This window comes from Antennarius striatus, chromosome 3, assembly GCF_040054535.1.
Source record: "Antennarius striatus isolate MH-2024 chromosome 3, ASM4005453v1, whole genome shotgun sequence".
NCBI lineage: Eukaryota > Metazoa > Chordata > Actinopteri > Lophiiformes > Antennariidae > Antennarius > Antennarius striatus.
In genome coordinates, this window is record NC_090778.1 from 18,281,417 (window position 1) to 18,309,250 (window position 27,834).

The 27,834-nt window shown below is 38.1% G+C and overlaps 1 protein-coding gene across 3 annotated transcripts; it reads right to left on the minus strand.

Annotated features, from left to right (window-relative positions):
• Positions 1-1,155: 1,155 nt before the first annotated feature.
• LOC137593245 (pikachurin) lies at positions 1,156-27,834 on the minus strand. 3 transcript variants are annotated; one of them, XR_011035099.1, is made up of 26 exons: positions 22,506-23,033; positions 19,148-19,257; positions 17,575-17,661; positions 16,674-16,700; positions 16,281-16,398; positions 16,032-16,167; positions 12,846-13,012; positions 9,762-9,874; positions 9,323-9,621; positions 8,596-8,783; positions 8,386-8,486; positions 8,197-8,297; positions 7,760-7,904; positions 7,464-7,653; positions 7,018-7,143; positions 6,582-6,825; positions 6,377-6,488; positions 5,895-6,011; positions 5,439-5,619; positions 4,749-4,772; positions 4,484-4,562; positions 4,216-4,356; positions 3,830-3,913; positions 3,262-3,395; positions 2,826-2,929; positions 2,689-2,724 (listed from the first exon to the last, which is right to left on the minus strand). XR_011035099.1 is itself a non-coding variant. In XM_068311949.1 (25 exons), the coding sequence occupies exons 1-25, from the start codon at positions 27,832-27,834 to the stop codon at positions 2,573-2,575; spliced, it is 3,213 nt and encodes a 1,070-aa protein (XP_068168050.1). In that variant the 3' UTR covers positions 1,156-2,572. The 3 variants fall into 3 exon arrangements, 2 of the variants coding, with proteins under 2 accessions (XP_068168050.1, XP_068168049.1); XM_068311949.1 differs by lacking the exons at positions 3,262-3,395; positions 22,506-23,033 and adding an exon at positions 27,768-27,834 and having other exon boundaries at positions 1,156-2,724; XM_068311948.1 differs by lacking the exon at positions 3,262-3,395 and having other exon boundaries at positions 1,156-2,724.

The window sequence follows — 27,834 nt, forward strand, 5'->3', positions numbered from 1 at the left end:
AGAGGCCACTATATGCATTGTTTGACTTTGTCTTTTAATGTGGCATAAAAATGATTTGCAATTAATTCTGATCTGATCTTTTTGTTTCCTTGTTTGTGTTCATTTACAGGATGTTGTATGTTTCTAACGATACCACTTATAAATACAAAAAAGGTAGATTGTCACCACCAAAGCATTTAATGATGTTTTCTTGCATGCCATCTTTAAGTAGACATAAAAGGTATTGTCTTCCTGTATCCTGTATCTATGGTGCCCAAATGGGAGTCATTTGTGTTCTCTCTACAAACAGTATAAGGCACAGGTGTCAAACTCAAGGCCCGGGGGCCAAATGCGGCCTGCCACATCATTTTATGTGGCCCACAACAGCATAAAAGCTTAGTTTCTAAAAATGAATAGGTCAAAAGAATGGTTTGACCTTTGAATCTATATTTCCCACAATACCGTAACTAAGCCCATTTTAACTCTGACAAAAACATTTAGTCAATGTCCTAACTCGTGTTTGATGTTATTTTTATTTATTCACTTGGATAGTTGGATAGTCCTTGATTAGTGGACTTATGTGGGAAAAATTAAAAGGATTTATGTTAAAACAGAGCAACAAACATTGTTTTTCTGTGTGACTGTAATGTTTGTACTTCGAATAAGTAATACATTTAGAGTTATTTAACTTTAAGGAGTAGTTAGGTTTATTTTACATTACACTGAGTTACATTTAGTTACATTTCTAAGTTACATCTGGCCCTTTGAGGACAGCCATTATGCTGATGTGGCCCTCGGTGAAAATGAGTTTGACACCCCTGGTATAAGGCATCAGTCAGTGAGCAAAGCAAGTGGCATTCTGTGTGATCATATGGGACTGGGACATTGATTTCATTGCAGTTTCTTTTAATTTTTTGGAGTATAGTAAAATTACAATAAGGAATATTTTGAATGTGTTGTCTATAACTAACCGTTTTTTTTGACAAGTACTATTTGAAATGTTTAACTATAAATCTGAAGTGATAGTTTTCAAATAAAACAATAGAGAATGGCCACAATGGATGTTGGTTTGTAAGAATGATAAGAATGTACCATTTTATACTCTGTTTTGAAAAAAGAAATTCCGCAAATAAAATGTAAAGTACTACTAATGACAAAACAGGACAAAAAGGGTTTGGTAGTTATTTAATTAGCAGGATATTATCTAGGCAGTGTCTAATTTTTGACAGGCATATGACTTTTTTGACTGTGTATCAATTACAGTCAGCATTTTAAAAATGCATATTTAAAAACTTATTTAATGTCATGTCTTGTAATAGAATGTTGGTGGAGGCTGTTGTTGTTATGGGATGTTAAGGCTTGAGCACTTGTATGATTGGGATATGCAAACTCCACTGGGATTTTTCCTCTTTGTCCTCATTGTTCACCTTGGTCCAGCTCGAGTCTGGTCAGCTCTTTACATAAATTTGATTGAGCTAGCTTGAATGAAGTGCCAAGCATGCATGCTATAACCACAGACACAAAATGTTCCTACTTTCTATGTTTAATACCTTTTAACCATTTTCAGTGAGAAGAGTACAGTGATTATGTGGTATTTTTTGTAAGGTGGATGGTCAAACTGTGTCACCATGCCACTCATATTCCACCTCCACATGGCACATGTCCATGGATGGACCTCAATTGAAGAAAGTGCTGTCATTGAGCGCTGATTTTCCTTCATCCTTCTCAAGTGAATTCCAAATATGAGCTCATCTAATAATTTATTAGAGACTGAGCTTTGTCATGAAAAATAGTTTACAGTAAGAGCTATTATGCAATGTAATGCTTAAATAAGTGAAATCATCTATTTTCTCTAGTGCAGTAAAAAAACCCTACAAAACAACTCCATTACTTAAGTCGAATGTACTGTGAATTGTGACAAATTAAATTAAAATACTGTCACTTTGCCATGACTACGTCACACTCAAAGTGTTCAAAATAAAAGAAAATACAAACTAAAAGAAGGTATAAAGAAAAAAATGTTGTGAGTATCTGACATCCTCACCCTTTATAAAACTGAAATTAATCAGACATTCAAAAATGTAGTCTAAAGAGTCATATTACATTTCAAGCAAGAGTACAAATGCCACAAAAACAACAGACATCCTCTAGGGCCAAAACCAAAATCCTCTACAAAAATGTTTATCTCTGCTAGCTTGTCTAGGTCAGGTTCATGAAAACACTTGGTGATGACTTTTGCTCCCTGGATCACTTGGTTCTTCGAGCAATCACATAAGGATTTAGAGTAGAAAAAAAATAAAGATACAACTCAAATCATTCCATGGAAAAAAAAAATTCTTTGAGAGGTTTTTCAAAGAATCTCATTCTCCAGACTGCTAAAACTTTTCTCTCCTTTCACACAGTGCTTGTGTGTTATCGTCTTGCTTCTGTTTTGTGCTGTTGCCATGTGTTAATACTGTTTTTTTTCCTGTGAGTTTATATGTCTAATTCTTTATTGCTGGTTAGCCAGTTTCAAGGTGACTAATCAGCGAGTCGACATAATCACTCCAATTGGAAATGGTGCTAAAACTGGACCTGTGTTTACTGAATCCGTTCAGTTGGAGCAGGTGTTGATGTTCTTTCCATCAGCAGCATCCTCCACCAGTGCTAGATGATAATCAGTGGAGAGTGTGAAGTGTGACACGCAGCCCACCAACCCTCCAATGTACTGTCTGTTTGTATGAAGAGCTACCTCTTTCATACCACCTTCAAGGGGGAGAATTGAAAAATACAGGTATAAAAATTGTTTCATTCTACAGTTCATTTACAAAGAGTTATGAGGTTATAAGTTGGGAAGAATGACCTACCGATATATAAAGGTCCATTGATATTGAGCTGTCTCATCTTTCCAGCTGACCTGCCTGTTTTTGCTCCATAGTCATCCACCGTTAGTTTCCCTGACTGCCCATCCCTGAGGGTATGTGTGACAATGGAAAATACATCAGGATACAGTAACTCTTTTCATTAAACTTTATTAGATTTTGTCATAAGATGTATAACTAGACCAAATTTTCAGAGCACAACCCTCTATCAAGGTAACTCAGTTTCTCCATCATGTAATTGTGCTTAAAACTGATGTAAATAATGCCCCATGGTAATTTCATCATTTGAGTCTTTAATCATGAAAACCTACTTCCCATCTTTATCGGTTTGATGATTTGATTTAAAACTACATTTCACCGATAGTGGTTTTCAAATGTAGGCAGTCTATGGCAGACATAAGTATAAGATGATATCACTCACATTTGTGTTTTCATGGTTTGGTTTTAGCGGACATGTCTTTACTGATTTGGCAGCTTCAGTAAAGCTATAACTGCTCTGTGACTGCTGGATGTGGTCGTCGGTATTTTGTGAGGTGATAAAAGATCAGGGAAGCTCTGCTGACCCCAAGTGGACAAAGAAATGAACAGCTGCAGCTTACAAAATACATTTTTTCATAGTTTTAAAAAACATGTCCCAAGTCTATCAACGGATTCCCCAAACGAGGAAAACATCATATCCGACTTTTTTGTGAAGCACCATTCAAAGTTTGCTGTGACCATAACAAGGCCAAGCCATACCCTCTTCCAGTAAGGGTCATGGATACCTTTATCTAATTTGCATGTGTAACCACACACACACACACACACACACACACACACACACACACACACACACACACACACACACACACACACACACACACACACACACACACACACACACACACACACAAACACGCACACACACACACACACACACACACACACACACACAGCTAATTGTAATGAATTCAAAATATAATCAGATTTGTACGATTGCTAGAGCTTACCTCACAGCTTTGACTTTGTGCCATTTCCCATCATTAAAGGTTCCATTGACAGCAATGTTAACCGCACCACTGCCCAGGTTATAACTAAAACAATATGAAAACAGAGAGGTCTAACAGCTATTATCAAAAGACATGTAGAGAGTCCCTGATTGTTGTCCTACTCAGATAAATCCGGCTCCCTTTAGTTTAGGGTTAGGGTTTTGCCTCTCATCTTTACTATCTATCCTCGTCTTACAAACTTTTGTAATCTGCCCTTTCCTCCCTGCTCTATGCTTTGTTAAAAACATAAAAATACAACCTTCTAATTATCACATAATATTTCTGTCTAATCCAGACATTTCATAAAAAATGACTAGATTCGTCTACAACTGCTTTTAAAGAAGCACCTGAAAATTAATGCATCATCCTGAAGCCCCAATGACAAATAGTCGCTGTTAGTTCTCACTGGATTGTCTCCTCGCCACAGCAAAAGACCATCAGCTGTACTCTTGAAACGCAAGAAAAGGCTGTTTCTGGACCCGGACACTCTGAAAGAAAATATCATTTTACACATTTTACAAAAAAGAATGATAGCATCAACATTCTAACGAAATAATTGAAGCTGTGAATATCACATGAAGACCCCATGAATGCTTGAATGATTCCACTACAAACCTTTTTAGGATATCTCTGTTATCATACGCCAGGTAACTCCGGCCAATGAATTGAGGGATTTCGATGGCTTCAGTCACAGCTGGATTGAGAAAACATTGTGTTTGCTTTACATAATCACAGGGGGGCAGCATCATTCAGTATCTACTGACTCAGACTAGTCTAAATCACTAAAACTCAGGGGAAATGAGTGAGGAGGTAGTGTGAATGTTCACAGGTGATGCTAGGTTAAGATTATGACTATATGAATTCATAGAATAAAACTCACTGTTCAAGCAGTAATTCCCACATTCTGTTTAGTGCAAATGTCAAAAACAAAGAAGGCACAGACAGATTTAAGAGATTAGGTTGTCCAATAAATAATGTTATATGACATTTCATGAAAAAATAACCATGTTTAATTCCTGAAAGGAGATAAAATCAAGCCACATGTTCAACACGCAAACGGAAAACAACGCAATCCTTCAGTTCATTATGATTTACATCTAAATTAAAGTGCAATATGGCAATAAGTACACACATAGCCCAAACTTTAAAAAACATATTTGTCCAGTTAACAGAGCAGAATGTGATGACTTGCTGATCTCTTTTCGAATGAAACCAAGTAAAGAATAAAATGTGTTGTATCTAAAAAAAAAATTTTTAAAAATATATGCTTATTCCGGATTTGGTGCCAGCAAAACATTTCTTCTTTCTTTCTTCTTTCATTTACAAGCAACAATGGCAAGGTTCACTTCTTCTTGAAACATCAATCACTATTGTACAAGCAGCATCAAACAATTTGATTTTATTTTTGTGTTATTACCAAATAATTATTATTTGTCCTTAAAGCTCATAAAAGCTTCAGAACGTTCATTTTGAAAAGCAGTGTGAATTCCATATAATGATATGTCATCTGGGACTTCCATATCTGGTGCACAATAAACCAAATCATTCTGTTTATAGAAATCTGACAGACCTTTCTGGCAGTGCCTCCCATCGTAGCCTAGGGGGCAGTCACACTCATAACTATCCCACTTGGGCCTGCAGGTCCCTCCATTAGCACAGGGACTTTGTACACATGGGTGTGCTGAATTGGCCACATTTATTCCACTAGCATAGTCAGTTGTTATTGGGATGTTGCGATCATTGAGTATCAGCTGAGGACATGGAAAACAAGGGAAAGATGAGGAAGAAGATGAAACAAGAAGAGTTGTAAAAATTCCACTAGACAACCTGATAGGTTCATTGTCATGAAGATGAAAAATGAATGAGGTTATTTAACCTACATTGATGGAGCAAAAGTTGCTGGAATGAATTAATCGGGAATGATCTTAATTAAATAATATACCAAAAAAAAGCTGTATCCCCAAATGAAGCAGTAAAACCATGTTTGAATACAAGTGCTGGGTGCGGTGAGTAGATGTGGTTATACCTTCTGAATAAGGCCAGTGAATGGCTTCTTTACACCGGCTGTCCGCTTGGTTTTATCATATTCGGGTACTCCACCAATATAAAGAGGTGAACTGCAGTTGATCTGAGTAAAAGCTCCCTGAGGTGAAAATAAGAAAGGAATTGGTGCCACATACAGTATACTGTATATACATATGACCTAGGGATTTCCATCAGGAGTCAGAGGACACACGGAGGTCCTTTACAGCTCAATATTCTCTGTAATTGTAATTTGGCTGCAGTATTCTTGTTTTGCAAACTGTATGTTTTTGTTCTTTTGAACATGTCCTTTCTGTGATACTTGAGCCACCTGTTGAGCATCTAGGGGCGCTTAATGTTTGGTCTAAAAGATCAGTGCATTTTCAAATGGCATGCTGGTTTGAATCTGTTAAATGTTATTTGGACATTCTGCAAAACTTATTAGTGTTGAAATACTGTACACTGAGCAACATGCAAGCAAAATACCTCAGTGATTCCCTCCATTGGCTTCTGGCTATCCACCTGAAGGATGCCACTCTTCGCTGTTCGGGACACCTTCAGTTCATGCCATGTGTCCAAACTGATTTGCTCTTCACTCCTATGTCGCAGATCATCACATACAATAAGGACCCTCCAAGTTATAATACACAAGAGTGATAAGAAATTGTTTGACAGTCTATCGGTTCAGTACCTTATGGTAGCTCCTCCAGAACCGCAGTCAAATCTGAACTCTACATATCTGTCCACAAGATTGATTGCCAGGAAGTCTCCACTGTCTGCGTCATCACTGTACAGCAGGGTCCCATCAGGCGTCAACGGAAGAAACGTCAGCTCAAACTCCATAAAGGACAGATAACTCTGAGATGACTGAGGCCATGGGATGACAGCATATGAAAACACTGTCTCATTAAAAAGAGGTGAAGACAGTGAGAAACCTGGAAAGTTGAGAATAAGGCATAAAGACAAAAAAGAGCCAGAGGGTTTCAGAAAAGCTTTAAGCATTATGAAGGCAATAAAATAAAAAGGAGCAAACCATAGAAGCCATGCAAGGAATAATCCTCCGCATTTCACTGATCCTTCAGTGCACACACACTCTTCTGTAATTATCTATGTAGGGGTTGACTCACTCTCTTCACAAAGTTCTCCTCTGAAGCCAAGCGGGCACAGACAGATGTATCCATCAGCACGGTTTATGAAGCAGACGCCACCATTAGCACAGCTGACGAGGTCACACACGCTGTCGCTGCACTCACCTGACAGAGCAACAAGGAGAGTTCATATAGCCCAGACATAACAGTGAACACTTTAACAAATACCGTTTCAGTGATCGGATTACTTTCAAGAACTCCCAAATTTAACACGTATATATAAATTTGTATTGTATAAATTGAAAACAATGAAGTTAATAAGACCAGCTAGCAGTGGAAGTTATATCAGTCAACGCCACATTGGCTGCCATTATAATGATCATTAACAAACATTATCCAAGGTGTCATACACATATTATGACCAGGGCCTTTTCAAACTTTAATAAACGTCTTTGTCTTTTTGTGTCTTTTATGCAACAGCTCACCAATGTCAGCTCCACTCAGAGCTTTTCCCAGAGGCCAAGGCCTAAGGTCTGCAACTTTGTTGTTGATAGTCAGACTCTGAACGCATCCAAAAAAGCCGCGATTCGTCCCTGTCGCCCTCACCAGCCAATAAGCACTAGGGGATCCACCAACATACAGGGGGGAACGGAAAGTGATCTTTGTGTACTGTCCCTGAAAGAGTGACAAAACAGCATTTACACCTTCATTCACAATCTGAACGGTCTGTAGAAGGATACTGTCAGCCATACATTTATTTCTTGAACTTTTATATTATTACCTGTGAGCGTCCAGATATGGGTGTGTCATTGTCTAGTCGCAGCCAGCCGCTCATGCCATCCCTAAATACGGTGATGGTATGCCACTGGCCAACAACAATACGACTCTCACTGACTATCTGAGCTGCTCCTGTGCCACAGTTAAACCTGGGGAACATCAGATATTATACAAAGCATAAAAGGTAAAGATTCTTAATCTGTTTCACTCAAATTTTCTCATTAAAGTCTCCCTGAATCGCTTTTGCCCCCACACTGAATCACTTCGCTACATAAAATGCCTTTATTTCTCCACACAGAAAAAATCACTTTAAAACTTTTTAGTTCAGGTAAATGATTCTTTCTGAGTTCTAGAACTCCTTTGTTTCTGCAGATTTATCAGTTTCCACCAGTCAAACCTTTGTTAATCTAAATCCCCATAGAAGGTTGAAGTTTTCTTCACCTGTAATGCAGCTTTCCTCGCACCAGAGCCAGTGAAGTGAAGTCTCCCCGGCCTTGTTCATTTTCTCCACAGTACAACAACAAGCCGTCCTCTGAGTCCGCCTGCACCACAGAGAAACTGTGTCAAAGCTCTTTCAACCCATATGAAAGATAATAGTCATCCAGAGGGACAGCTGAGATGTCTTTTTACCTTGAACTCCAAAGTGATCTGAAACATCTGGTATGAGTTCTTTAAGGGTTCAAAGGTCATGTGAGAGTGACCGTAGAATCTGGGAAAGTTCACGAGAACCACTGAAGATGAATAGAGGGTTAAATATGGATTAATGTTGGAGAAGTGTAACATGCATCCAAATACAGAATGGTCAAAATGCAGCTTTTGCTCAGGGGTATAGTCGCTCACCCTCAGAGCAGGTGTCCCCTTTCCGCCCGAGGCTGCAATGGCAGCGCGACTTTCTGCTGTTATAATCATTGAGACAGAAGCTGTCAGGAGGGCACACTGTGTCATCGCAGGTCAGGTCGTACACTCGAGGTACTTCACCCTTCCAAGGGGACATGGTTGGGGTGGTGGTGGTGGTAGGCAAAGTAGTGCTAAGATGGAGTAGAAAGGGAAGAAAGTTGAGAACTCTCAGTGTTCAGTCTTCTGAGAAAAATTTTCTTTACAGTGCAACGATTACCTATCAAGTGTAAACCTGTCATGTATTACCGCAAAGTTGAAATAACCAATTTTATATACAGTATAGATATATGTCTACTCTATTTGAGGAGATCAGAAAGAACAAACAGAAAAGAGCATAACATTCACATAAATGTAATAAAATGGTAGTTAGACCTCCTTTGGTTAATGACATGCAAAATATCCCAAACAGAGTGACAGCTCAAATTGATGTGACATTTCATTGCTCCAGCCTCCATATATTTATCAAAATCTATAAGAGCATAAAAAGGTACTGTAAATTGCCTTGAGAAAAAAAAACCAGGAAGCTTGAAGAAACAATTTGAAGAGACTTGGCAGTCAGAGAGGAATACAAATTGAGATTTTTTGTTTTTTTTCTTGATCTGTATGTAAGTAAGCATTTGCAGTTGTTCAATTTGTCGATAAAAGTGATGCAATTTAAAGTACATCTTACATGGCAGCAATTGTGGCAGCAGGAGCTGTAGGAGCAGCAGTTGTGGCAGCAGTAGTGGTTGCAGCAGAGGTTGTCATGGAAGTAGTTGTAGCTGTTGTGGTGCTGGGCTCTGAATTAGTTGAGATAACCAGATCTGTAAAGTCCATGAAGATGGAGGACGTGGTGTATGAGGCTGGAGGATCACTGACGGTAGGAGGACCGCTGGTGTTCATCCGGTAAATGACATTGCGACCGGAAGGCGGAGCAGAGCGGAGCTGAGACTTCCTGTTGTCTTGATTTGTACCTGGAAATAGCTTCAACTAGGAGGACGAAGAGGAGAAAGAAGAATTGGGACAGAAAAAGAAATAGAAATACCCATGTGATGGAGAGGCTTTTGTGTTCATTACACTGTTGAACTTCATTTGTAAGATTCATATAGCTGTGGCACATAAAAACCCACCTCTTCAATAAAGATATCATAATCAGAGTCATCAATGTCGAAACCATCTTCATCTGTGGTCCTCAAATCCGTTACATAACGCCCATAGTCACCACTTCCAGCATCTGATGCAGCTGCTCAGAATGCCAGAAAAGATAAAGGATAATTATTACGTGCTTTTAAGGTTTGATTTTTTTAATGACTAAATATGTGATGGTTGCAATGAAGTGGTTGAAGCAAAAATAAATTAAAATCGTAGTCAGTAGTTTTTACATATGCAGAAAAAAAGCAATGTGACTGACAGAGCAACTATATTATAGAGACCAAATTATCTTTCTATTTACTTTTAGTATGAAATATTCAATGAATCACCTAAAACTTTCACTGAATGTGTGCTGAAATGACAATATTTTGATATATCATATCTTAGACCTCTTCTTCTTCTTTTCCTTTCGGCTTTTCCCTTCAGGGGTCGCCACAGCGAATCAATTTCCTCCATCTAGCCCTGTCCTTTGAATCCTCTTCTCTCACACCAACTACCTTCATGTCTTCCCTCATTACATCCATAAACCTCCTCTTTGGTCTTCCTCTAGGCCTCCTGCCTGGCAGTTCAAAGCTCAGCATCCTTCTACCAATATATTCACTATCTCTCCTCTGGACATGTCCAAACCATCTCAGTCTGGCCTCTCTGACTTTATCTCCAAAACCTCTAACATGTGCTGTCCCTCTGATGTATCATATCTTAGACCTATGCTACAGAATGGTGTAGTATAGATCAATAAATGTATGAATCCTTGTTAAATTTATTGTTTAACAGGTTGTTATCATTTCAAAATGGGAAACTATTTTGAAGCACAAGAAGCTGAAAATGAAGAATATTTTGTGGAACAATTACAGTGACACAACAATGATGACCAACCCATTTGTGATGAACAGAGGTAAAGAGGCTGAACAATGATGCAGGTTGTTCTGTGGTTATGATTTGATGAATGACCATGGGCTTTTTGATCACAGGACAGAAATTCACAGCCCAATGGTTCTACCAGTTAGTCTGTACCCAGGCTGCTGCACAACGTATTGAAACGTGCCTCCTCGATACACAACGATAGCTTATAATGAACAAAGACAAACACTGTTACCTCACTGCAGCTAAAACCAACATGTTATGAGTTCTGTACTGCATTTGATGCATATACAGTATATTTTGGACCGTATTTTGGATGTGTGTTTTACGCTTAGTAAAATTCTTAAATTGTTCAAATATTGATTTCTATAAAACAAAGTAACCCCAACTCTTTAATCACTATACCATGACAAGGATTAATCTTATCTTATATAACATCATCGCCTTTGTCTGTTCCACTTCCACTGCACTCAGCTCCATGGTATCACATATAGGAAGACCATTGATTTTTTTTGGGCTATTAAACATGGAGTATTTGTAGATCTATTGATTCATATTTTTAAGAACATTTAATCAGTAATACAATTTTAAGAATCTAAGGGGCAATGAACTGAATGGACGTCAAGATTTAAAGCGATAATCAACATAGGCTAATAATAACATTAAATCTAAGTACCAGCGTACAAGAGGGGTGATGCCCATAGAAGCAAATTAATTTTCAGTTGTGTAACAATCACCCCCAAATAATACCACCTTTTTTTCCAACCGCTATAAACACACACACTGATGAACTGTCAGAGAGAATGACAAAACCACGTATCAGTCAGTCAAGCTCACCCCTGCTGTTCACTCATGCAGTGGTCTATTGTGCGTGTGTGTGTGTGTGTGTGTGTGTGTGTGTGTGTGTGTGTGTGTGTGTGTGTGTGTGTGTGTGTGTGTGTGTGTGTGTGTGTGTGTGTGTGTGTGTGTGTGTGTGTGTGTGTGTGTGCATTCATCATGAGTGTTAAGGGGGTCTGGCATCCCGACGTTAATCCTGTCTGATGAGACTCGAACGTAACCTGCTTTTATCCCCTGCTAAGAGACCATGCTTCTCTTTCTCTTCCTTTCTGTCCGTCTGTTACTGTTGAAGAGATTTTTTTTTTTATCTATCTTTCATTCACATCATTCTTAACAGTGTTTTTGTGATATAATTTCCCGTCTTGTCTTTGTTTTTTGAGTCTGATTGTCTGTCTCTGATCTAATGAGTGGGACTTCAGGTTAATACAATCAGAACAGCTTTCTGAGGGTAAACACAGCAAGACAACCAGAAGCCACCTTTATATAGTCAGCGATGTGGTGTGTAAGTCAGAGAAATAACCTTGGATAATGCAATTGTGTCTACATGGCTGTTTGACTTTAATAGTCATATCAAGTATAATCCTACTCCTTAAGCCAGACACAAGCTTTTATTCTCACATGCAAATGATGGCCACAAATATGCAGTAAATTATTTGTATGCCATGGCCCTTGATCCATACAATATATTACTGTTTGCAGGTGTATGTGATCTGGCAAACACGTGTGTGAATAAGGCTGTGTGTTTGTGTTTTAATATCAAAAAATTCTGACTGTGCCACCACATCAAAAGTCATAAAGTAAAGGAATTTCCAATTCTGCTCTACATCTCCATCATCCAAGAGCAGAAAAACCCAGTGGCACAGTGGCAGGATGTAACCTACATTCAATCCGATGCATTGACCGGAGGCCGTTTCTGTGCCGAAATCTATAATACGTTCCACTAATCACTATCCTCACATGATGGTTTGAAAGTTTCTATTTTACCATCTCATGACAGAAAGCAAAAAAAGCCTTGGCAAAAAATTCAAATGGCAAAAATCTCCAAATCAAAAATCACCAGATTGTAGCTGATCTTTACATATTGATGCTACTGTTTCATTCGCAAGAACCTTGAAACACAATTTCACAAGTTTGATGTAAAAATATGACTTCCTCCACTTTAACAAGGGGATATATACAGGGTAGTTTTAAATGTTGGACCGTTAAATGTAATGATGACTATGATTATGTGAAAAATAAACAGGTTGTTTAGTTTGATGTGGATGCATGGCTGAATTTAGCTGAGATTTGAAATGTGGTCATTAAACAAGGAATCGGACACTGAGCTTTGGAGCATGCTGGCTCAGAGATCAATATGGCCTTACCAGGAGTGCGCACAGGGCTGTTGATGTGACTGGGAGGGCTGGCTCCGTGCATGTTGACCGCCCTAACAACAAACTGGTACTCGGTTTCTGGTAACAACCCCTTCAAAACCATTGAGTTGGTCTCAATGGGCTCACGAATATATGTCCACTCCGTGTCCATTTCTGGCCTGAGAAATGACAAGATGCACCAAGGATGTTTAGTTGGTTTTGTTTTTTGGTATGGCACCATGTTTAGCCTTGTGTAATTTAAAAAAAAAAAAAACATGAAGGATAAATCATTGTTTTCTTACAAAAATCATCATAAAGAATTTTCAAAACATCTTCATAGCAATTTGTTTTGATTTGTTATGACATGTGGGAGAAGTTTCAGAAGAGAGCCATAGGAATTATCCACAATGCTCATTTAGAGCTCATACAAAATAATTATTCATTAAATCTAAACTACTGAAAATAAATGACATCATAAGCTGTAGAACTGTTCAACTCATGTATAAAGCAGCCAATAATTGTTTACGACAGAATATACTAGCACAAATTCAGAATAATGAATCCAGATATCAATTGAGATGAAACACGGCATTTTTACAGAAGAAAGCCAGAAGTACATTAAAAACATTTATAATCTTTTACTGGTGTAGAATTTTGGAACAAACTGGACAACAAAGTGAGGAGTTTAGAAACTCACTCTGCCTTTAAAAAAAAGCTTTTAAAAACTTGACTTTGCAAGGTCTGGCATAAATGATGGTTAATATCTCAGATTGTTATGGTTTATCAAACTACATGTGCTATCCCTGTGAAAAATATCACTGTGAAATGTGACGTTTAATGTATGAATTTGGTTGATAATGTGTTATAATGAGAGAGACGTTGTTGATTCTGGGGACAGGAATTTTACAAATCCATTCTACCAGTCTACCCTTTTTTTTCTTTTTCGGACGTTGTTGATGTTGCAAAAGTGATGAAGGTGAAGACCGCTGTAATAACATGTCCGAAAAGAAAAAAATAAACTCAATAAATAAAATTGATTATGATGGTATTTTAATGGGTCATTACTGTAGATCTAAGACTTTTCTTTACTTTAATCAGAGCATAACTTTGAAAAAGAGAAAACCAAAACAAAATAAAGAATGGCTGAACCTTCTTTTTCCTTCCTGTTACTTCTACCTTCCTCTCAGCTGGCATTTGTGTTGATTATAACAGCCTGGAGGCACAGCTAACTGTTGAATAAGATTATCTTGTCACCACTCACTGTCTCTCTTCAACACAGCCTGATGTAAGCTGAGAAGGATTTACCTCTCAGACGATCATTTTGTGCGGAAAATGCCCTCACACACAAAACATACACTGATTAGTGTCTACTCTGCCAAAGTAAGTGACAGTTGTTTTGCTTCTGCTTTTTCGCTGTGACTCTAAACTCAGGGTACTAACTCTGCATCATTAAATGCAGATTTCTATGTTCCTCAAGCTTCTTCTTTTTTTATCATACAGGCATCTTTAAATTCTATCTGCCTCCTTTTCTTTGTGTTTGGCAAAATTATCAGAGGACTCCAGGCTAACTGTTTCTGACCTCAACTTGATTTGTCCAGACATAAGATGCCCTTGCTGTCTGTGTATGTGCATACACTGTTTCAACACTGGCAGGACATTACAATGTTGAGGATGAAATGTGTCCCACGTGACCACCATGTCAAAACTCAAGTGGTTACATTAAATAGACCAGCAGTCTTGAGATTCATAGAAAAAGAGTAATTGTATATTCTGGAGGTCAGTGTTGTCATTATAATGGCAATGTGACAATGGTTGGATGCTGAAGCATTACATTATCCTACATTCAGAGAAGCTTGAGAAAACATTGTATAAACTGTTTATTTCTTCTTAGTCTATGTCTGTTAGTCTTTTTTTTCAATTTTACAATGCCAATTAACCACTCCAATGTCAGAAATGCTCTTGAACGTATTTCCCTTAAACTTCCAATGAAATGTCCAGCGAAAAGCCAAACTAGACTATACACACCCTTGAAGCAGGTAGAAAGAGCAAGACCGGATCATTTTGAAGGTTTGAAAACAGGACAAACATGATACTTGCTGCCATTAGATGTTGGGCTAGAGCTTCAAGCTTATTCTTACAGTACTGAAGAAAAAAAAAAGTAAAATCCACATTTGTGCCCGGATGTTTAATCTTCCTTGACACAAGAGCTGCCACTACACAAAGGTTCATCAAACTCCACTCATAGCTTCATGAGAAACCTGAAAATGTCCTTTGATGTGACAAAACGTTTGTCATATCAAAGTACCATCTCCATATCCACCATACTAACATCCATCCATCCATCCATCCATTTTCTTCCGTTTATCCGGGGTCGGGTCGCGGGGGCAGCAGCTTAAGCAGGGAAGCCCAGACTTCCCTCTCCCTAGCCACTTCATCCAGCTCCTCCGGGAGAATCCCAAGGCGTTCCCAGGCCAAACGGGAGACATAGTCTCTCCAGCGTGTCCTGGGTCGTCCCCGGGGCCTCCTCCCGGTAGGATGTGCCCAGAACACCTCACCAGGGAGGTGTCCAGGAGGCATCCGCACCAGATGCCCGAGCCACCTCATCTGGCTCCTCTCGATGCGAAGGAGCAGCGGCCCGACTCTGAGTCCCTCCCGGATGACCGAACTTCTCACCCTATCTCTAAGGGAGAGCCCGGACACCCTGCGGAGGAAACTCATTTCAGCCACTTGTAACATCAAGCAATCAAATTTTATTTATGAAGTGCTTAATCACATCAGCAGAGATTGCAAAGTGCTTTGACAGAGAAACCCAACAGAACACAATAGACATGGAGTTGGAAGTGATATTCTCATCTAAATTCCCGCAACAAAAGCTTAACAAATTATAGACCGTTGCCTTATTATACCATCATTTTAATGGCTGCATCATTATATCTCAATGTGTTTATCTGGCACTGTCGGAGCAAGACTTTTCATTCATGCCTGTCCTCCTCCAGGATCTTGCCACTACATGCTGATCTTCACCTGATAATTGCCATGACAGCTTGTTTCATGTGTGTGACCTAGGTGCATGCTTGAACATGTTTACCTGTGTTTAATGTATTTTTGTTTGCGTACTTGTAGCATTAAAGTGCTGCTAAGGTGTCAAATGGCCACTATGATAGAATAAATACAGTTGATTATTGAATTATGACAGACCTTATATAGGCTACCAGAAAGTGAAGGACAGGTGCACTTCCTTCACTCTCTCCTTGCTGCCATGACAATGCCAGCTCTGTGTCAGAGACGGCCATGACAACAGGTTGAGTGGGTGGTGACGGGGGCATGCACATGTCTGATGAAGTAGAAAGAACACTGATTTTAGAGAAAGATGTAAACATTACTAAAGAGGACATAAAAGCATCTGCAGTAAAGTTGATTCCTATTGGTTACATACAGCTTTCTTACCGTGTGAAGCGGTGCTGATGTCTCTGGGCATGCTAGCTCTCCCTTCCCCTGCCCAACCATATGCTCCAACACTGACTCTGTACTTAGTGTTCATTTTCAAGTTGCCAATTTCCACTTCCTAGGAGAAGGTATGTATCAGAAGTAGATATAAAAGATGGGAGCACATCAGCAAGGATGGTTGGATGAAGAACAACCATCCATTCATGCAGCCACCCAGACAGCAAGCCAACCAGCTAGCTTTCAAAGGAAGAGGCAAGCCTGGGTAGGTTATCATGTCACATTCACATTCACACATGTTGACAAGTTAGAGTCATAGGTTCACTTATACTCCATGTTATTGGACTGTGGGAGTGGGGTCCACGTAAAATCAGTAAAAAAGGTCATGATACTCACAAAACTTGCTTGTCCATCGAATTGTCCCTTGAGGGAATAAGAGCAGAGGTGTCATGCTAACTTTGGATGTCCGTAATAACAGAATTATGACAATTAATGACAATTTAAATTTCACAAAAAATGAGAGAGGATTTTCTAAAATCTTGAAGGGTTTGATGAAGGTGGATTTAGTGCATACTTATGAGGCTGTTCCAATGAATTGTCATGGCAGCAATTATTGCAGATGCTATCAATCATTCTAGTGTTATTGTTGCTGTTGTTGTTGTTGTTATCATCTCTGTGCATCTATGTGTCTGTGTCCATGGTTGCTCATATTATCTCTCTCCAAATTCAATAGAATGCTCAGTTATTAAAGCCTAATGAGATAGTATTTGTTATTCAATATTTCAAAATATTTTTATTGTTAAAATATTAGCAAATTAGCAAAGCCCATTTGTTCAGATTTTGAATTAAAAAAACATGTATATAGCTTTAAAAAATGTAGAGCTTTTAACGTATGTCCCTAAACAAAAATTAATGGGGATCAGCTTTAAGTAAATGATCAATTAAATGCAATCAAGTGCAACTGTGTGTCTTTATTTATTTGTTAACATTGGGTCTAAATGACCGACTGTTGAAAGTAATTTCACTACAAAGACAACATTACTGCAATGTTTTTGTTCTTGTGAAGGAATCACACCCAAAAAGAATTGCAGCACTCTTATTGTGAAGTGTCTTTTTTTGAGTTATTATTTCCCACAGCGCTTTCAAGGCACATTTTTCTGTTTGGAAGTAAGAGCATTGTCAAGGTTGGAACTTACAGGTAGATCAACAATGTTGAGGGATTGTAATGGAAATACAATGGCAATAATCAAACTTTGAAAGCAATACCAAAGCATCAATTATCAGTCAGTGCACTCACAGTGGTCAAAATGTCCAAACTGAGAGGCACCTCCATCAAGGATGCTGAGCCCAACGGACGGCCATGCCTCAGCTCTGTGTAGAACACCTGAAAATTGAGCACACAAAGAGAAACTGATGTGGAATATTTGGGGGTTTGTTTTTTCAGATATCAAACCAATATTAATATATTTCTGTAACACTGGCATTGGCAGGCATTTATCGGTATCATGGCACTTACTTAACATGACCCTGTCTTCTTTAAGTTCGAACTGATTATCAATAAAAGCAGAGCATGATGAGGAGACCAAATTATATAAGAAGTGAACAATGTTTATCTGTGACTCATGGAGAAGCTAGGTAGCGACCTAATCCTCTTAGTACAGACATATGGGCCAAAGCAGAGCACACACTCACACTGATCCACATTTTGTTAATGATTGACTAAAACCAAACGCAAGAGAGGAAGGAAGTAGGTAAGAAGGAAAGGAAGGACACTGAAAGAAGTGTGCTCATTCAACAAGTGTATATGAGAATAAACACAAAGTGTGTTTTGAATTCATTTAAAAAAAACGGTGTATCTGTGTGTGTGTGTGTGTGTGTGTGTGTGTGTGTGTGTGTGTGTGTGTGTGTGTGTGTGTGTGTGTGTGTGTGTGTGTGTGTGTGTGTGTGTGTGTGTGTGTGTGTGTGTCTGGTTAAAAATGTAAGATTTAAAGAAGAACAGGGAGAGTTTATCATACTCAGTGTACAAAACATTGAGTTGCAGCAGAAAATGTCCATTATCCAGAGTACAATCCTAAAATTATAAATCACTAAATCTATCTGTAGATATTCCACAAAGAAACACTTTTGGTCTAAAAGGCACAACATATTAAATAATCTAACACAAGAAGTTTCAGAGCCATATTCTGATAGAAAATGTATAACTTTGGGAGCAAAAGAGTTCCATCAAAACACCATAAATTTCAAAATAAAGAACTAGCTCTCAAGGCTACAGCAAAGTTACCACTTTAAATTTAATTTTATGTATTTTTCTTTTCTATTTGCCTGTTTCAAAATCTTTCTACGCATTTTGAAAAAGGGTTCCTAAAAGGAACATGTAAGTGGACGGTTCATAAATTGCTCTTCGCACAGCAGAATATTTTCTTTTTCCACTGTTTTGAACTATTTTTCTACATTCACATTATGTTTGGCCTCAGATACATCAATCAAACCTCATATCAACTACATGGAGAAAAGAAGTGAGAAATGTAAAATGCATGCATTTGTGAGGTGTAACGCATTACATACATTATCGGATTTTGCTTGGAAGCTTTACTGAGAGTAAATTTGTGAAATAACAATAATTCAATTAACAATAATAATAAGTAAAACAATAATAAACAATAATTTGTGATTCGAAATAATCCAAAATAATGATTTGTGACGGCTGAGAGCAGCTTTATCTTTGAACTCCAAATCCACACGCGCATTTGGATTTCAAACTTAATGACAATCTGCAATGTATTACAGTACAATCTGTACTGTACAATCTGTACTGTAATACATGCAGTATTACTAAGTGTATTACGGTTTAATGTAAGGTCATTGACTACCTTGTATCCAGTTATTGTGCTAACATGTCGCCGTGGCATCTTCCATCGTACACTAAAGGCAGTGCAGTTGATTTTCTCCAGCTGGATATCTAACGGCGGGCTCAGACGATCTGATTCACACAGAGACAGAGAGACATCATCAGTGAGGGAAGCCAAACCTATATGTCACAATGTATTATGCTAACAGAAGAAGGTTTTTGATCAGTGAAAAAAATTTGAATGGCAGCTCGTGACCAATATTTGCAATTTTATCACACTTTCCAGCATCATCCTGTTCTAAGCAAATTAACTCACAAAACAAAACTGCAAGCTACAGATAAGGTTTGTGACTATAGTGAGGGCAGGGAAGCAAGATATTTACCATGGGTGTTAGTGAAACTCAAACTAAAACATTTGAGATTGAGATGCAGGTGGCCAAAATCCCATGATGATCCAAATGAAGATGTTGCTCCATACTGGATGTTTATATAAAGTTATTGTTTTTGTGAAGGACATTACTGTAATACTGTGCTAAAATTCCCAATAGCTCAAAGGAAGTAAAAATATGTTAATGAGATACTTTCTTCGTCTTCACATCTTCATAAATTCCATCCCACACCTTTCATTCACATAAAAAATGCTTTTCGATAAAATACATCATTTGAAACTAATTCATATTTGTTGCAGAATTGTTAAAGGAATTGCACAAAAACCTTTAGTAATGATTATCAAAAACAATCTACACTGTATTTCACTGTAGTCTATTTGAAGAGTATAGAAGTGGCCTGAGGCGTGATCATGTTCATAAAATCAATTGACTCAGAATGGAAGTATCATCACATTCCTGGTCAGAATTCATCAATGTGTGGGGCTTTTGTGACACTTTACGAGATTATAATTGCACTCCTAGCATGCAGCTATGGCCTCACCACACTTCAGAGGACACTTTAAGAAGGGCAGATCAAGGTGTAGGAAGCTATATCAACAGCCCTGATGACCCACTCTACATGCTTTATCCAGCTGCAATAGAGAATCATGGACCAACAAGTGCCCTTGTGCCCCTAAAAACACACAATTTATGACATATCTTTTACACAAATTATAGAACATTGTCTCACACAGTCCATCAAACAGCTAGTTGAAAATGCTCCATAACAACATGTGTTAGCTCATGAATTTAATGACATGTGACAAGAGTAGATGTTATATGGACTGATATGCTATGTATCACCTTTACCTTGTCTGCAAAGTGTACAGTTGAAGAGTCATCACAACTGACATTTCTGTCAATGCAACATGAGTGCAGAGTTTCCGGTCATAGAGTGAAAGAAATCAAGCAGACTGAAAAGCCACACAGCTGCAGCGCTGCTCCTCTACACTTTTTCTCTCTTTTTTCCTTTTTTCTGAATTCCCTGTTCTATCTCCTGTGTTAACCTCTTTCTTCCAGAATAAGCAGCTCCCAAACCATCCTACCTGTTCCTCCATCTGAGGAGTTAATTATATACATATCAGTTGAATTTCTTGAGTTTCGTTTATCCATGTCAGATAGGTGATAAAGGGACTTCTTAAATAGTTTTTGCATTCAAAAAATCATTTTCTCAGAGCTTGATATTGAACAGTGACAAAGCACACATTTCAGAGCTAATTGGAATTATTATAACAACAGCTTCTGCTGTAGCAGAAGATCAACATCTTTACTAAAACACACTCCAGCATCACTCAGCTCTGACTCACACAGGCTAGAGACAGAATCTATTCAGACGCACCCTCATGGGAAAAGGTCCCTTTGAATGATTGTCTTTAGATGGAAAACGGGCCACACCAACTTTGTTATATGGCTTCCATATGAAGCTCCACTCAACTGTAGTGGCTACATTACCAACGTCATATATGAATTATATATGAAGGGGACATGTCAGGTCAGACCAGCTACACATTGTAAGGTACACAGGAGATGCTAAAGTACCACAAATTTACACAAACTCATTTTTGTTTTTTCATTTGAAATTCTGGATTATCCTCTACATTTTAGGGCCACGTGCCGTTCAAATAAAACTTCAGTGTCAACGTGAAGGAAATTTTATTATTACTGTAAACTTTTCAGACAGAATATAAAGGTTTGTTTCTGTTTTAGGGTGTTGTTGAGGATTCAAATTCAACTTCAGTTTTCATTTATTCTTGCTGCCAATTTCCATGTTTTCATTCATATCAGGATTTAAATGCATTTATAACTACTCCCATTTCCAGACGACTTGTTCTTTTACTCTGTATCTTTATTCTATATCTTTACTCTCAGTCAGTCTTGTGAAAGTGTCACTTTTTTCAGGTCTGTCATCCGAAAGTGAATGACCAGCAGGAAGTACTGTACATGAAGCACTGCTCTCAGAGCAATAGTAAAAATGTGTTAAAATAAATAAAAAATGGAAATAATCATAATAAAATAAATAAATACATAAATCTAAAGGGAAATAATCAAAAGAGTTCTTCAAGGTCATCACATATTAAAATGTTAATTTTAAGCAATTGAATGATTGTAGAAATAATATTCATCATGAGTTTTCAGTGACAGACAGATCTAATAGTCAACCTGTTATAACCTGCGGGTTTGAAATTGAAAGCAAAAGAGAAATATCACAGTTGGTCTGACAGTGTGAGAACATGCAAGTGATGGGAAGAGAGAAGAGAAGAGGAATTAATTGGGACTGAAGAAGAGTTTGGGTTGACGAAGAGATTAAAAAGGGAGTGTGAGAAAGAGAACCTGGAGGTGATAAAACAATTGTTTTTTACTTTCTTTCCTTCTTTCTGACAGATGTAAATATATTCTCTAAAAGGTATAAAACAGTATTTTTAATCAACACAATGTTTTAAGAAACAAAAAATAAATTTTTAACAAAGTTAACATATAATACCCCTCACTCAAACTTATCTGAAAGAGTTAAGTGTTTTAAATTTATTTTCAACTTGATTTTAGCAATTGAAAGCATCTCACACAGGAAAACCTGTTTCCAAATTAAAATGTGGCAGAGTAGCTTCACATATATGCTCCTGCGAAAATGCATATAACAGAGATGATGATGATGATGATCAGGATGATGATGATCATGATGATGATGATCAGGATCAGGATCATCCACCAACTAGTTAGTATTTCCTCACCTCATGACCCGAGTAGAGTTTAGGAAAGTTCTTTGTTATTTTTTTAATATTTACTGTGAATGAATGCTCAAATATAAAAGCTTTGTGCTTTTACTTACCTGAGATCTGACCAACAAGTTTAATCAAACAAGTAAAACGATGACTGACACTGATATTCCAATGTTTCAATACAGGTTAGAACTGCTGCACCTTATCAAATGTGAAGGGCAATGGGAGCACTTACCAGATCTGCGAACATTTGATCTTCTTGCACAAAAGCAAACACTGGCTGACCAGATTGCGAAGAGAAGTAAATATAAAAGAATTCTTTCTTTAGATGTAGATTCCATGTCAATGTTCTTCTGGCAGAAAGTTAAAATTATCAAATGATCATTTTATCACAAATAGAAAGATGCCTGCGACTGAAATTTTAATTATCCCTTTGCCAAAAGAAAAAAAAGTCTTGTCTGATAAAAGCCGTTTTTGTATCCTGATTTTGGCGCAAATTCCAAGGGGTTGACAGGAAAAAAAACTGCCGGAGAGGAGAGCTGCGGGGCAGCTTCGGTTTGACACTGATAAGATTACTGTCTGCAAAAGATCAGTGGGTCGGACACGTAAATGGAAGGACAGACAGCCAGTGTTCCAACAAGCGAGCTTTTAGCCGGTGGAGTGAGTTGCCTCGACATACACGCGTAATGCGCAAAGTCTACAACAGCTGAATGGAGAACTGGAGCATTTTCACGCACGGATCTAGCTTTAGTGGAAGCTCTGGTTCACGTCTCACGCAGAAAATGAGATGGACATCGAAGTGCAGGAACGCGGGGCCATTTAGAGATAAGAGGATAATAAGCCTCTAATCTGCGCACTGGACACAGATGGAGAGCGTGTCTTGACGCAGAAACTCGGGATCCAAACAGACAGACACTCCGCAGAAGTATTTGCGCGTATTTGTGCTTGTGTCTTTATGTCTGCGAGCGTGTGTGTGTGTGTGTGCGTGTTTCCTGGAGCCGAGTTTGCAGGACAGTTCAACTAAATCTCATAAAAAGGTATTTTCTAAACCAGCAGTGGCAGGAGCAATAAATGCACAAATAGACAGCTTCCACACTGATGAAGCAAACTTTTAAAGTCTAACTTATAGGGATTTCGAGAAAATGCCATTCTATCTACAGGATTACGTCACAGCGCCAGAGCCTACCTGTTGCTTTGAGGGACATTTTAAAATAGCAGTCATGACTCACACATGCGGATTTGTTCAGTCATCTCTGAACAGATCTACTTTTCTGAGACATATCCAAAATACAAAATCCATCGTGCGTTTGTGTGTGTACACAAATAGAATAAATATTAGATGGGGTAGGTACAGTTCTGTCTTCAACATAACACAGTTGATGTTTATTTGGTTGTAGTTTGTTTTAGTGTTCATCTGAAGAATTTCAGGATTATCCATGTATCTGTAACTGCAGGGAAAACATTTATAATTTAAGGAGAATTTAAAGAATGGTAAAACTCAGACTGAAAGCACCAAACACAAACTGCATTGTAACTGCATGATGCAGAGCTTGATTTCTATTCTTCCTTCTATCCTTCTCCACATTCACATGCTCTAATCATATGTATGATATGTTCTCTGGATCATAGAAACAACAAATATACAAGTTATCAACTACAAGTTATCACACACTATTCCACAAGCCAGCAGGTATAACTTTGCACAGACTGGGACATCATTTCATCACTGGTTTAGAGAAACTGCTCTCCGCAACAGATATAACAAGCTGATTTTATTTTTAGATTTTTATTTTGAGATGATTTTTTGGAGGAGCCAAGTGTGTTCAACGTCTAGGATTATTCCTTTTTAGTCATAGAATGGGTTTTAATAATTTATGCATTTTCATCCTGAGTATTAAAGTAAAAATCATTCCAATGGGTTTACATAATGTGACTGGCTAAACTACTCATCACCAGGCTGAAAAGTCCTCTGTTTATCTTGAGCTTGATCACATATCTAAGAGAAATCCAGCAACAATAGCTTTGATGTAGAAGAACAAACCTGAGCTACAGAGAGTTAAAAATAATTATTGTGCTCTTAACAGGTAAACCAAAATGAATAAATCATCTTCTTTAGATGTAATGTTGGGTAATCAGTCAGATCCAATAATCTAACAACTGTGAATGATGATTAACAAATAAACAGAAGTAAGCTAACATCCAATGTCATGGATGACACTCATAGTGACAAATGATGGGGAACTCACTAGTTCTATCTCATGCTCAAGCAGGACAGAGGGGAAATCGAAACATGAATTTGCAAGTGCAGCAGTGGTGAAAACAAACCATACCTTATTGCATAGCTACAGAAGAAACGAGCCGACCAGGGAAATACATGCTTTCATAACAATACTATGTAAATGGATATTAGTTTCATTTCGATGAGCTGATCAGTTTTAATTGATTTTCATTTTTAATTGTAAGATTGAGCATGATAACAGAGCACAGTCGGGTAGGAATGCGGCTGAATGCTGAAATAACAGCGGTATAGGCTGCTCTCTAGTGGCGATGTTGAGGTACTTCATGCACATGTGTGAACGATCAGCACATCTGGAGAATTAGTGTTTTCCCACTTCAAGATTATGAACCGTTCTAATCTGCGTTAAGGATCACTGAATCCTCTATTGTCCCCTTGTCATTCCTGACATTAAATCAAACATGTAAGTTTTAAATAATTACCCAGCCATGAGTAATGCCACACTAATTACAAAACTGTACACAAACAAGGAGCTAACGGTGTATTTGCTTACACATCCTGGAACAGTTATCGACCCCAGTTTACCATTTCTAGATGACTCCCAGAAGCTAAGTGCAGCAGAGGGAATCGACTCTCACAGCTCTCTTTGCATGATCAACCTCACCCCGAAGCTCCAACAGCACTGAAGTACATATGGTGTGAATTACATTGGAAGCACTGTGGTCCCAGAGATATGATTTTCACTGTGTATATCATGGTCCATTCCACACCCGAATGACTCAGTCACAACAAAGTCATCAACAAGTGAACATCTTTCCTTTTTCACTCAAGCCAAGTTAAGAACAATTATTAATTATGATCGATTTTAACTGATTTTGATGTAAAAAATATAAAATTTATAAACCAGTCTATTTGCTTATCATTGGGCAGACTGAAGGTGGACAAAACTTGGAGAGACCAACTTAATGGGTACTTTGTCTTCCCTAAAAGTTTTAACTAAATGTGAAATTAACACGTGTAAATGCATAAACCCAGCCCACTCTTCCTGTCAATGAGTCATAATATTTTTCTTTTCAACTGATTACTACAGCACCAGCCGTGTCTCAATGCACACACCCATTCCAGCTGTAATCACTGCAGCGGTTTTGAGTTGGTCAATAATGACCACTGATATTACTACAATTAGCCAAATGTATAAAAGTCAGCCTGGGACCTAAAATTATTGGTAGATTCAACTACAGATCAGCCCCCGGTTAGCCTTCATGCTTTGTAAAACGGGAAAACAGACGTGTGATTGGTGTGATTGTTTGAGGGCAATGTATTTCCGTACATTAATGTGGGCAACTCAGTGGAAAAAAGTCTCTTCTCAGTTGTTCGTGGTAGATTAGGGTTCTGAAAACACAAGAAAATAAATTGTGCATGGTACACATTTGGAGTATATTATAGTGTTCTAGTGGTTTAAGTGTGGCCTAGTGATTGCAATAAAAAGTGTAGTGTTGTAGTGACACACATGATTCGCCATGAAAGCCAATCAATCTGTTTGTAAGTATGAAGAGCTGGAGATGATTTTATCAGCAAATAACCGTTGTGTGCATCACAAAAATTTCAGAAGAACAGGGACAGATTCATCGAGCTCCTGCAAAGCAAAATGTTTGCAGGAATGATAGTTTGGTCATCTCCATACACTGAAATAGTTTTTGCTCCATCTGGACTTCGACTCTAAAAGGATCAAATGGTAAATTTTATGATTAATATACACTATTTGTTCTGCTTATCCTCAACAACAACAAAAAAAACCTTATAATATTACACCTGTGCAAGTTGAGTCAGTTTTACTGTGGTGCAACAAAAGTAAAATAAACAACAGTTAAGTGCTCTTGAAAGGACAGCATTTGACACGCAGGCACATAAACGCCTCAGATCACTTTCGCTCATTTTTGTTCTGGATTCAATCACTGAACATAGTATCGCCCACATCCCTACCTTGTCATGGCCTCAGATGAGAATTAAAAGAGAGACAGGGATAAATGATTACTAGTAAAAGAAGCTGGACTCCATTTTCACACTCTGGAGGCAGCGCTTGAGTTAAGGTCACAGAATGACAACAGAATGATTTAATTTGCAGGATAAATTCCAAATATGGCTCTCAGTTTCTCTATGAAGGTATTGACTATGGCTGGTTTAAAGCCCAGTATTCCAAGGGCAACATGCAGGTGTTTTTATATCTACAGGATCATTTCAAAACACAAGACAACCCATTTATACTATTATATTCTCTGTATCGGCAAGTTTGTCATCTAACACATACAATTATTCCAAAATAAGATCAGAAAACATTTGCACAATGCATGAAATATTTCCATTAATTAATGTGAGCACCAAGTTACTGAACAGTGTAAAATTTCCATTTATATTTCCAGTGAAGTCTGAATGTATTTGTATTTATTCATTCATGTTACAGATTGCATAGAAGTATGTGGTTGTAGCATGAATATTAGATATATTTTTTGACAGAAAAGTATCATTAATTTAACTGTAAAGAGCAGACCATCATGGGAAGATGAATGAAAAGAGTGGAAACAAAAATTGAACATAAACATACACTAGGTGCCCCCACCTGCTTTTGACACAGATGACCAGAGACATACTGAGGTAACCTCTAGTCAGTTTAAGCTGTGTGTTCATTGTCCCTCAAGTGTCAAAATACAACGAAAAGCAGAGAATTGTACTGATAAAAACACATTAGTAGTTTTATGTTATTTAAATATTTGTTAATAATAGTAATATCAGTTTAGTGGTTTATTATGGGTGTGTGTGATTTGAGCAGTTGAGAAGCCATCGACTTATTAAACCTCAGTGATATTAGAAATGTTTATTCACCCTGTTGGAGCCTCTCCCAACTTTTTTACAGCCGAGAAGTGGGGTGAACCCTGGATGAGACGCCAGCTCATCCGGCTCTCTATTTGCTATATCATTGAACAAAATACCAAAGCTTGCAGGTGAAGCTTTTTATTAACTACTGTGAAATTAAAGTGTGGATGGGCATCAACTTGGTTAAACACATCATCAACTGCATGCAAGTAGCACCCCAGTCTGTTCGCTCTGTTTGGACTGACTGATTGGAGACAGGTTCCTCATCCAGTACAAACTAAACATGAAAAAGCAGGACGGGGAAATTTGGAGGATTGTTAGTGGAAAGTGTGAAACTCCTCTCTTCCTCTCTGAGCGCATACATTCTGCTTCATAACAGAACCTCCTCACCTTCATCAACTCTTGGACTTGGGCTCAGTGTCCAAATTGGACTCCATCCCTTTTGTGTGGTCTGCAT

What these genes read in the sequence shown, in the direction of transcription:
- LOC137593245 (XM_068311948.1), bottom strand. Translation starts at nt 22,611, where the DNA reads ATGGAATCTACATCTAAAGAAAGAATTCTTTTATATTTACTTCTCTTC. An exon ending in TCACTGGCCTTATTCAGAAG is followed by an intron (nt 5,620 to 5,894) that starts GTATAACCACAT and finishes CCATGTCCTCAG; the next exon opens with CTGATACTCAATGATCGCAA. An exon ending in CACAAAGTCAAAGCTGTGAG is followed by an intron (nt 2,930 to 3,829) that starts GTAAGCTCTAGC and finishes ACATACCCTCAG; the next exon opens with GGATGGGCAGTCAGGGAAAC.